Genomic DNA, 11,947 nt, shown 5'->3' with positions numbered 1-11,947 from the left:
CTCATGCATTGGATGTGTCCCGTGTATCCTGCCCGTGCTCACGTGTGGGTGTGACCCGTGTATTCTGCCCGTGCTCACGTATGGATGTGTCCCGTGTATTCTGCCCGTGCTCACGTATGGATGTGTCCCGTGTATCCTGCACATGCTCACGTATGGATGTGACCCGTGTATTCTGTCCGTGCTCACGTATGGTTTTAAACTTGGGCCCTAAAAGTGAAGATAATTCAGAAGAGGAAGAAATGACCATTGTTGGACAAATATGGTACTCGGCTGTATTATATGGGAAATTAAAAGACAAGACGACAACCAAAAGTAAGAATGGAGGTTAAAATCAGAAACTGTATTGGAGTGACGAGGAGAAGAGAGGCTGTAACCGCAGTACCTGGGAGATCATTAGGAAGGCTTTTTACAGCATTGGGGAGACGAGGGCTGAAGATGATGATTTATAGATGTATATTTGTGTGTGTGTGTTGTATCTTTATGTGTGTGTGTATCTCCAGTTGCAGGAGTTTGCTCACTTTGACTTTGCAGTGTGGAGGAAGAGGTACATGCAATGGATAAGTCAGATGAAGTCCCGTATACTGGACGTTTTCCGAGGCATTGACCGTGACCAGGATGGGAGGATCAGCCTGCGAGAGTTCATGGACAGCGTCCTGTCCTCTAGTGAGTGACTCAAAAGACCTATTAACTGAATCTTTCCCTCCCACCATATTTTTACAAAGTGACACAATAGCTCTATATCTCCCATTGCACTGTGACACATAGTCGGAAGAGACCTTTGGCCCACATAGTTTGTCACTTTCGTCATAGGGTGACAGAGTGACCAAACAGATCAATAGAATCCCCCATAGTTACAGAAGAAAAATACCATACAGCCCATGGAGTTTGTCCCTCCCACTGCTCGGTGACACAGTGACAGAAGAAACGTTTGGCCCACTGATTCTGTACCTCCAACTAAATGTGTTATGGAAGCAAACTCCATTATCTCAAGAGTAGATATTAGGTACAGACTGATCGCATTTGGAAGAGTGAAAGAAAGAGTACATCATACAGTACATTTTGACGTAATAATAGTCGGAAACGTGAGTCATTACCCTAGATCATGGGTACTAACAAAAACCTGAGAAAAGAGGGTGTGCTTGAGGCAAAAAAGTCTTAGTCAGAGAACAGCACAGAAAGCAGAGGGAGCCAAGCACAGCAGAAATACTGACAATTGAATTAATAAAAAAAAGTCATTTTAATTACTATGGTAGTCCCAAATATCCGATGTTTCAGTGAGAAGCACCTTCATCATGAGGTCGCCTCTCACTGAAACGTCGGATATTTTTGACTACCGTAGTCATTAAAATGACTTTTTTGCATTAATTCAATTTTCAGTATTTTCTGGTGTGCTTGGCTCCCTCTGCTTGCTACAGAACGTGTGCCAATGTTAGAAAGAGTTTCCTACAGTATGTGTGCCAATGTTAGAAAGAGTTTCCTACAGTACGTGTGCCAATGTTAGAAAGAGTTTCCTACAGTACGTGTTCCAATGTTAGAAACAGTTTCCTACAGTACGTGTGCCAATGTTAGAAAGAGTTTCCTACAGTATGTGTGCCCATGTTAGAAAGAGTTTCCTACAGTACGTGTGCCAATGTTAGAAAGAGTTTCCTACAGTATGTGTGCCAATGTTAGAAAGAGTTTCCTACAGTACGTGTGCCAATGTTAGAAAGAGTTTCCTACAGTATGTGTGCCAATGTTAGAAAGAGTTTCCTACAGTACGTGTGCCAATGTTAGAAAGAGTTTCCTACAGTACGTGTGCCAATGTTAGAAAGAGTTTCCTACAGTACGTGTGCCAATGTTAGAAACAGTTTCCTACAGTACGTGTGCCAATGTTAGAAAGAGTTTCCTACAGTATGTGTGCCCATGTTAGAAAGAGTTTCCTACAGTACGTGTGCCAATGTTAGAAAGAGTTTCCTACAGTATGTGTGCCCATGTTAGAAAGAGTTTCCTACAGTACGTGTGCCAATGTTAGAAAGAGTTTCCTACAGTATGTGTGCCCATGTTAGAAAGAGTTTCCTACAGTACGTGTGCCAATGTTAGAAAGAGTTTCCTACAGTACGTGTGCCAATGTTAGAAAGAGTTTCCTACAGTACGTGTGCCAATGTTAGAAAGAGTTTCCTACAGTACGTGTGCCAATGTTAGAAAGAGTTTCCTACAGTACGTGTGCCAATGTTAGAAAGAGTTTCCTACAGTACGTGTGCCAATGTTAGAAAGAGTTTCCTACAGTATGTGTGCCCATGTTAGAAAGAGTTTCCTACAGTACGTGTGCCAATGTTAGAAAGAGTTTCCTACAGTACGTGTGCCAATGTTAGAAAGAGTTTCCTACAGTACGTGTGCCAATGTTAGAAAGAGTTTCCTACAGTATGTGTGCCCATGTTAGAAAGAGTTTCCTACAGTACGTGTGCCAATGTTAGAAAGAGTTTCCTACAGTATGTGTGCCAATGTTAGAAAGAGTTTCCTACAGTACGTGTGCCAATGTTAGAAAGAGTTTCCTACAGTATGTGTGCCCATGTTAGAAAGAGTTTCCTACAGTACGTGTGCCAATGTTAGAAAGAGTTTCCTACAGTAGGTGTGCCCATGTTAGAAAGAGTTTCCTACAGTACGTGTGCCAATGTTAGAAAGAGTTTCCTACAGTACGTGTGCCAATGTTAGAAACAGTTTCCTACAGTACGTGTGCCAATGTTAGAAAGAGTTTCCTACAGTATGTGTGCCCATGTTAGAAAGAGTTTCCTACAGTACGTGTGCCAATGTTAGAAAGAGTTTCCTACAGTATGTGTGCCCATGTTAGAAAGAGTTTCCTACAGTACGTGTGCCAATGTTAGAAAGAGTTTCCTACAGTATGTGTGCCCATGTTAGAAAGAGTTTCCTACAGTACGTGTGCCAATGTTAGAAAGAGTTTCCTACAGTACGTGTGCCAATGTTAGAAAGAGTTTCCTACAGTACGTGTGCCAATGTTAGAAAGAGTTTCCTACAGTACGTGTGCCAATGTTAGAAAGAGTTTCCTACAGTACGTGTGCCAATGTTAGAAAGAGTTTCCTACAGTACGTGTGCCAATGTTAGAAAGAGTTTCCTACAGTATGTGTGCCCATGTTAGAAAGAGTTTCCTACAGTACGTGTGCCAATGTTAGAAAGAGTTTCCTACAGTACGTGTGCCAATGTTAGAAAGAGTTTCCTACAGTACGTGTGCCAATGTTAGAAAGAGTTTCCTACAGTATGTGTGCCCATGTTAGAAAGAGTTTCCTACAGTACGTGTGCCAATGTTAGAAAGAGTTTCCTACAGTATGTGTGCCAATGTTAGAAAGAGTTTCCTACAGTACGTGTGCCAATGTTAGAAAGAGTTTCCTACAGTATGTGTGCCCATGTTAGAAAGAGTTTCCTACAGTACGTGTGCCAATGTTAGAAAGAGTTTCCTACAGTAGGTGTGCCCATGTTAGAAAGAGTTTCCTACAGTACGTGTGCCAATGTTAGAAAGAGTTTCCTACAGTATGTGTGCCCATGTTAGAAAGAGTTTCCTACAGTATGTGTGCCCATGTTAGAAAGAGTTTCCTACAGTACGTGTGCCAATGTTAGAAAGAGTTTCCTACAGTATGTGTGCCCATGTTAGAAAGAGTTTCCTACAGTATGTGTGCCCATGTTAGAAAGAGTTTCCTACAGTACGTGTGCCAATGTTAGAAAGAGTTTCCTACAGTATGTGTGCCCATGTTCGCCAATGACATTTAGGCCACTTCAGACCACAGTGTGATGGTCCTTATTATACTCTATACTCCCATTGTGCCGCACGGACTTTGCTAATTGACACAGATGGAAGATAAAATAGAGACGATTTGTGTGCATTTTGCCCCAGGTTTTCCGTGCTCCATCGCCCCCTATAAACGTTGTGTACAAAGCCAGTGCTACAGTATGTAAGAAGGTACTCAGATTATTACTGCTCGGAGTATGCTCCTGGGCCCGAGTAATGCTGACTCCCCTCCCCCCGCGCAGAGTTCCCCACTAACGCCCTGGAGATGAACGCCGTGGCTAATATCTTTGACATTAACGGCGACGGATTCATTGACTATTACGAGTTTGTGAGCGCCCTGCACCCCACCCGGGACCCCCTGAGGAGGTGCGCGGACGCGGATCAGATACAGGAAGAGGTAAGAGGAAGTGCAGCAACGCTGTGTCACACGCAGGCTGGAGATGGATAAGTGATAGCTGTGCATGTCACGGTGAGTGAGTATGAGAGATAGCTGCGCATGTCACGGTGAGTGAGTATGAGAGATAGCTGTGCATGTCACGGTGAGTGAGTATGAGAGATAGCTGTGCATGTCACGGTGAGTGAGTATGAGAGAAAGCTGTGCATGTCACGGTGAGTGAGTATGAGAGATAGCTGTGCATGTCACGGTGAGTGAGTATGAGAGATAGCTGTGCATGTCACGGTGAGTGAGTATGAGAGATAGCTGTGCATGTCACGGTGAGTGAGTATGAGAGATAGCTGTGCATGTCACGGTGAGTGAGTATGAGAGATAGCTGTGCATGTCACGGTGAGTGAGTATGAGAGATAGCTGCGCATGTCACGGTGAGTGAGTATGAGAGATAGCTGTGCATGTCACGGTGAGTGAGTATGAGAGATAGCTGTGCATGTCACTGTGAGTGAGTATGAGAGATAGCTGTGCATGTCACGGTGAGTGAGTATGAGAGATAGCTGCGCATGTCACGGTGAGTGAGTATGAGAGATAGCTGTGCATGTCACGGTGAGTGAGTATGAGAGATAGCTGTGCATGTCACGGTGAGTGAGTATGAGAGATAGCTGCGCATGTCACGGTGAGTGAGTATGAGAGATAGCTGTGCATGTCACGGTGAGTGAGTATGAGAGATAGCTGTGCATGTCACGGTGAGTGAGTATGAGAGATAGCTGTGCATGTCACGGTGAGTGAGTATGAGAGATAGCTGTGCATGTCACGGTGAGTGAGTATGAGAGATAGCTGTGCATGTCACGGTGAGTGAGTATGAGAGATAGCTGTGCATGTCACGGTGAGTGAGTATGAGAGATAGCTGTGCATGTCACGGTGAGTGAGTATGAGAGATAGCTGTGCATGTCACGGTGAGTGAGTATGAGAGATAGCTGTGCATGTCACGGTGAGTGAGTATGAGAGATAGCTGTGCATGTCACGGTGAGTGAGTATGAGAGATAGCTGTGCATGTCACGGTGAGTGAGTATGAGAGATAGCTGTGCATGTCACGGTGAGTGAGTATGAGAGATAGCTGTGCATGTCACGGTGAGTGAGTATGAGAGATAGCTGTGCATGTCACGGTGAGTGAGTATGAGAGATAGCTGTGCATGTCACGGTGAGTGAGTATGAGAGATAGCTGTGCATGTCACGGTGAGTGAGTATGAGAGATAGCTGTGCATGTCACGGTGAGTGAGTATGAGAGATAGCTGTGCATGTCACGGTGAGTGAGTATGAGAGATAGCTGTGCATGTCACGGTGAGTGAGTATGAGAGATAGCTGTGCATGTCACGGTGAGTGAGTATGAGAGATAGCTGTGCATGTCACGGTGAGTGAGTATGAGAGATAGCTGTGCATGTCACGGTGAGTGAGTATGAGAGATAGCTGTGCATGTCACGGTGAGTGAGTATGAGAGATAGCTGTGCATGTCACGGTGAGTGAGTATGAGAGATAGCTGTGCATGTCACGGTGAGTGAGTATGAGAGATAGCTGTGCATGTCACGGTGAGTGAGTATGAGAGATAGCTGTGCATGTCACGGTGAGTGAGTATGAGAGATAGCTGTGCATGTCACGGTGAGTGAGTATGAGAGATAGCTGTGCATGTCACGGTGAGTGAGTATGAGAGATAGCTGTGCATGTCACGGTGAGTGAGTATGAGAGATAGCTGTGCATGTCACGGTGAGTGAGTATGAGAGATAGCTGTGCATGTCACGGTGAGTGAGTATGAGAGATAGCTGTGCATGTCACGGTGAGTGAGTATGAGAGATAGCTGTGCATGTCACGGTGAGTGAGTATGAGAGATAGCTGTGCATGTCACGGTGAGTGAGTATGAGAGATAGCTGTGCATGTCACGGTGAGTGAGTATGAGAGATAGCTGTGCATGTCACGGTGAGTGAGTATGAGAGATAGCTGTGCATGTCACGGTGAGTGAGTATGAGAGATAGCTGTGCATGTCACGGTGAGTGAGTATGAGAGATAGCTGTGCATGTCACGGTGAGTGAGTATGAGAGATAGCTGTGCATGTCACGGTGAGTGAGTATGAGAGATAGCTGTGCATGTCACGGTGAGTGAGTATGAGAGATAGCTGTGCATGTCACGGTGAGTGAGTATGAGAGATAGCTGTGCATGTCACGGTGAGTGAGTATGAGAGATAGCTGTGCATGTCACGGTGAGTGAGTATGAGAGATAGCTGTGCATGTCACGGTGAGTGAGTATGAGAGATAGCTGTGCATGTCACGGTGAGTGAGTATGAGAGATAGCTGTGCATGTCACGGTGAGTGAGTATGAGAGATAGCTGTGCATGTCACGGTGAGTGAGTATGAGAGATAGCTGTGCATGTCACGGTGAGTGAGTATGAGAGATAGCTGTGCATGTCACGGTGAGTGAGTATGAGAGATAGCTGTGCATGTCACGGTGAGTGAGTATGAGAGATAGCTGTGCATGTCACGGTGAGTGAGTATGAGAGATAGCTGTGCATGTCACGGTGAGTGAGTATGAGAGATAGCTGTGCATGTCACGGTGAGTGAGTATGAGAGATAGCTGTGCATGTCACGGTGAGTGAGTATGAGAGATAGCTGTGCATGTCACGGTGAGTGAGTATGAGAGATAGCTGTGCATGTCACGGTGAGTGAGTATGAGAGATAGCTGTGCATGTCACGGTGAGTGAGTATGAGAGATAGCTGTGCATGTCACGGTGAGTGAGTATGAGAGATAGCTGTGCATGTCACGGTGAGTGAGTATGAGAGATAGCTGTGCATGTCACGGTGAGTGAGTATGAGAGATAGCTGTGCATGTCACGGTGAGTGAGTATGAGAGATAGCTGTGCATGTCACGGTGAGTGAGTATGAGAGATAGCTGTGCATGTCACGGTGAGTGAGTATGAGAGATAGCTGTGCATGTCACGGTGAGTGAGTATGAGAGATAGCTGTGCATGTCACGGTGAGTGAGTATGAGAGATAGCTGTGCATGTCACGGTGAGTGAGTATGAGAGATAGCTGTGCATGTCACGGTGAGTGAGTATGAGAGATAGCTGTGCATGTCACGGTGAGTGAGTATGAGAGATAGCTGTGCATGTCACGGTGAGTGAGTATGAGAGATAGCTGTGCATGTCACGGTGAGTGAGTATGAGAGATAGCTGTGCATGTCACGGTGAGTGAGTATGAGAGATAGCTGTGCATGTCACGGTGAGTGAGTATGAGAGATAGCTGTGCATGTCACGGTGAGTGAGTATGAGAGATAGCTGTGCATGTCACGGTGAGTGAGTATGAGAGATAGCTGTGCATGTCACGGTGAGTGAGTATGAGAGATAGCTGTGCATGTCACGGTGAGTGAGTATGAGAGATAGCTGTGCATGTCACGGTGAGTGAGTATGAGAGATAGCTGTGCATGTCACGGTGAGTGAGTATGAGAGATAGCTGTGCATGTCACGGTGAGTGAGTATGAGAGATAGCTGTGCATGTCACGGTGAGTGAGTATGAGAGATAGCTGTGCATGTCACGGTGAGTGAGTATGAGAGATAGCTGTGCATGTCACGGTGAGTGAGTATGAGAGATAGCTGTGCATGTCACGGTGAGTGAGTATGAGAGATAGCTGTGCATGTCACGGTGAGTGAGTATGAGAGATAGCTGTGCATGTCACGGTGAGTGAGTATGAGAGATAGCTGTGCATGTCACGGTGAGTGAGTATGAGAGATAGCTGTGCATGTCACGGTGAGTGAGTATGAGAGATAGCTGTGCATGTCACGGTGAGTGAGTATGAGAGATAGCTGTGCATGTCACGGTGAGTGAGTATGAGAGATAGCTGTGCATGTCACGGTGAGTGAGTATGAGAGATAGCTGTGCATGTCACGGTGAGTGAGTATGAGAGATAGCTGTGCATGTCACGGTGAGTGAGTATGAGAGATAGCTGTGCATGTCACGGTGAGTGAGTATGAGAGATAGCTGTGCATGTCACGGTGAGTGAGTATGAGAGATAGCTGTGCATGTCACGGTGAGTGAGTATGAGAGATAGCTGTGCATGTCACGGTGAGTGAGTATGAGAGATAGCTGTGCATGTCACGGTGAGTGAGTATGAGAGATAGCTGTGCATGTCACGGTGAGTGAGTATGAGAGATAGCTGTGCATGTCACGGTGAGTGAGTATGAGAGATAGCTGTGCATGTCACGGTGAGTGAGTATGAGAGATAGCTGTGCATGTCACGGTGAGTGAGTATGAGAGATAGCTGTGCATGTCACGGTGAGTGAGTATGAGAGATAGCTGTGCATGTCACGGTGAGTGAGTATGAGAGATAGCTGTGCATGTCACGGTGAGTGAGTATGAGAGATAGCTGTGCATGTCACGGTGAGTGAGTATGAGAGATAGCTGTGCATGTCACGGTGAGTGAGTATGAGAGATAGCTGTGCATGTCACGGTGAGTGAGTATGAGAGATAGCTGTGCATGTCACGGTGAGTGAGTATGAGAGATAGCTGTGCATGTCACGGTGAGTGAGTATGAGAGATAGCTGTGCATGTCACGGTGAGTGAGTATGAGAGATAGCTGTGCATGTCACGGTGAGTGAGTATGAGAGATAGCTGTGCATGTCACGGTGAGTGAGTATGAGAGATAGCTGTGCATGTCACGGTGAGTGAGTATGAGAGATAGCTGTGCATGTCACGGTGAGTGAGTATGAGAGATAGCTGTGCATGTCACGGTGAGTGAGTATGAGAGATAGCTGTGCATGTCACGGTGAGTGAGTATGAGAGATAGCTGTGCATGTCACGGTGAGTGAGTATGAGAGATAGCTGTGCATGTCACGGTGAGTGAGTATGAGAGATAGCTGTGCATGTCACGGTGAGTGAGTATGAGAGATAGCTGTGCATGTCACGGTGAGTGAGTATGAGAGATAGCTGTGCATGTCACGGTGAGTGAGTATGAGAGATAGCTGTGCATGTCACGGTGAGTGAGTATGAGAGATAGCTGTGCATGTCACGGTGAGTGAGTATGAGAGATAGCTGTGCATGTCACGGTGAGTGAGTATGAGAGATAGCTGTGCATGTCACGGTGAGTGAGTATGAGAGATAGCTGTGCATGTCACGGTGAGTGAGTATGAGAGATAGCTGTGCATGTCACGGTGAGTGAGTATGAGAGATAGCTGTGCATGTCACGGTGAGTGAGTATGAGAGATAGCTGTGCATGTCACGGTGAGTGAGTATGAGAGATAGCTGTGCATGTCACGGTGAGTGAGTATGAGAGATAGCTGTGCATGTCACGGTGAGTGAGTATGAGAGATAGCTGTGCATGTCACGGTGAGTGAGTATGAGAGATAGCTGTGCATGTCACGGTGAGTGAGTATGAGAGATAGCTGTGCATGTCACGGTGAGTGAGTATGAGAGATAGCTGTGCATGTCACGGTGAGTGAGTATGAGAGATAGCTGTGCATGTCACGGTGAGTGAGTATGAGAGATAGCTGTGCATGTCACGGTGAGTGAGTATGAGAGATAGCTGTGCATGTCACGGTGAGTGAGTATGAGAGATAGCTGTGCATGTCACGGTGAGTGAGTATGAGAGATAGCTGTGCATGTCACGGTGAGTGAGTATGAGAGATAGCTGTGCATGTCACGGTGAGTGAGTATGAGAGATAGCTGTGCATGTCACGGTGAGTGAGTATGAGAGATAGCTGTGCATGTCACGGTGAGTGAGTATGAGAGATAGCTGTGCATGTCACGGTGAGTGAGTATGAGAGATAGCTGTGCATGTCACGGTGAGTGAGTATGAGAGATAGCTGTGCATGTCACGGTGAGTGAGTATGAGAGATAGCTGTGCATGTCACGGTGAGTGAGTATGAGAGATAGCTGTGCATGTCACGGTGAGTGAGTATGAGAGATAGCTGTGCATGTCACGGTGAGTGAGTATGAGAGATAGCTGTGCATGTCACGGTGAGTGAGTATGAGAGATAGCTGTGCATGTCACGGTGAGTGAGTATGAGAGATAGCTGTGCATGTCACGGTGAGTGAGTATGAGAGATAGCTGTGCATGTCACGGTGAGTGAGTATGAGAGATAGCTGTGCATGTCACGGTGAGTGAGTATGAGAGATAGCTGTGCATGTCACGGTGAGTGAGTATGAGAGATAGCTGTGCATGTCACGGTGAGTGAGTATGAGAGATAGCTGTGCATGTCACGGTGAGTGAGTATGAGAGATAGCTGTGCATGTCACGGTGAGTGAGTATGAGAGATAGCTGTGCATGTCACGGTGAGTGAGTATGAGAGATAGCTGTGCATGTCACGGTGAGTGAGTATGAGAGATAGCTGTGCATGTCACGGTGAGTGAGTATGAGAGATAGCTGTGCATGTCACGGTGAGTGAGTATGAGAGATAGCTGTGCATGTCACGGTGAGTGAGTATGAGAGATAGCTGTGCATGTCACGGTGAGTGAGTATGAGAGATAGCTGTGCATGTCACGGTGAGTGAGTATGAGAGATAGCTGTGCATGTCACGGTGAGTGAGTATGAGAGATAGCTGTGCATGTCACGGTGAGTGAGTATGAGAGATAGCTGTGCATGTCACGGTGAGTGAGTATGAGAGATAGCTGTGCATGTCACGGTGAGTGAGTATGAGAGATAGCTGTGCATGTCACGGTGAGTGAGTATGAGAGATAGCTGTGCATGTCACGGTGAGTGAGTATGAGAGATAGCTGTGCATGTCACGGTGAGTGAGTATGAGAGATAGCTGTGCATGTCACGGTGAGTGAGTATGAGAGATAGCTGTGCATGTCACGGTGAGTGAGTATGAGAGATAGCTGTGCATGTCACGGTGAGTGAGTATGAGAGATAGCTGTGCATGTCACGGTGAGTGAGTATGAGAGATAGCTGTGCATGTCACGGTGAGTGAGTATGAGAGATAGCTGTGCATGTCACGGTGAGTGAGTATGAGAGATAGCTGTGCATGTCACGGTGAGTGAGTATGAGAGATAGCTGTGCATGTCACGGTGAGTGAGTATGAGAGATAGCTGTGCATGTCACGGTGAGTGAGTATGAGAGATAGCTGTGCATGTCACGGTGAGTGAGTATGAGAGATAGCTGTGCATGTCACGGTGAGTGAGTATGAGAGATAGCTGTGCATGTCACGGTGAGTGAGTATGAGAGATAGCTGTGCATGTCACGGTGAGTGAGTATGAGAGATAGCTGTGCATGTCACGGTGAGTGAGTATGAGAGATAGCTGTGCATGTCACGGTGAGTGAGTATGAGAGATAGCTGTGCATGTCACGGTGAGTGAGTATGAGAGATAGCTGTGCATGTCACGGTGAGTGAGTATGAGAGATAGCTGTGCATGTCACGGTGAGTGAGTATGAGAGATAGCTGTGCATGTCACGGTGAGTGAGTATGAGAGATAGCTGTGCATGTCACGGTGAGTGAGTATGAGAGATAGCTGTGCATGTCACGGTGAGTGAGTATGAGAGATAGCTGTGCATGTCACGGTGAGTGAGTATGAGAGATAGCTGTGCATGTCACGGTGAGTGAGTATGAGAGATAGCTGTGCATGTCACGGTGAGTGAGTATGAGAGATAGCTGTGCATGTCACGGTGAGTGAGTATGAGAGATAGCTGTGCATGTCACGGTGAGTGAGTATGAGAGATAGCTGTGCATGTCACGGTGAGTGAGTATGAGAGATAGCTGTGCATGTCACGGTGAGTGAGTATGAGAGATAGCTGTGCATGTCACG

The 11,947-nt window shown here is 46.7% G+C and overlaps 1 protein-coding gene across 1 annotated transcript in view; it reads left to right on the top strand.

Annotated features, from left to right (window-relative positions):
- LOC142484991 (microtubule-actin cross-linking factor 1, isoforms 6/7-like) overlaps positions 1-4,423 on the top strand; it is a 94,708-nt gene extending 90,285 nt beyond the window's left edge. The window contains exons 13-14 of the mRNA XM_075584228.1: positions 501-663; positions 4,021-4,423. Of these exons, the coding sequence (XP_075440343.1) occupies positions 501-663; positions 4,021-4,226 (369 nt within the window). The 3' untranslated portion in view covers positions 4,227-4,423. The remainder of the gene's footprint in view (positions 1-500; positions 664-4,020) is intronic.
- Positions 4,424-11,947: the final 7,524 nt, after the last annotated feature.

This window comes from Ascaphus truei, unplaced genomic scaffold (genome assembly GCF_040206685.1).
Source record: "Ascaphus truei isolate aAscTru1 unplaced genomic scaffold, aAscTru1.hap1 HAP1_SCAFFOLD_502, whole genome shotgun sequence".
NCBI classification, from domain to species: Eukaryota; Metazoa; Chordata; class Amphibia; order Anura; family Ascaphidae; genus Ascaphus; species Ascaphus truei.
Note: the sequence above shows the minus strand (reverse complement) of the source record. Positions and strands in the feature narration are given on the sequence as shown.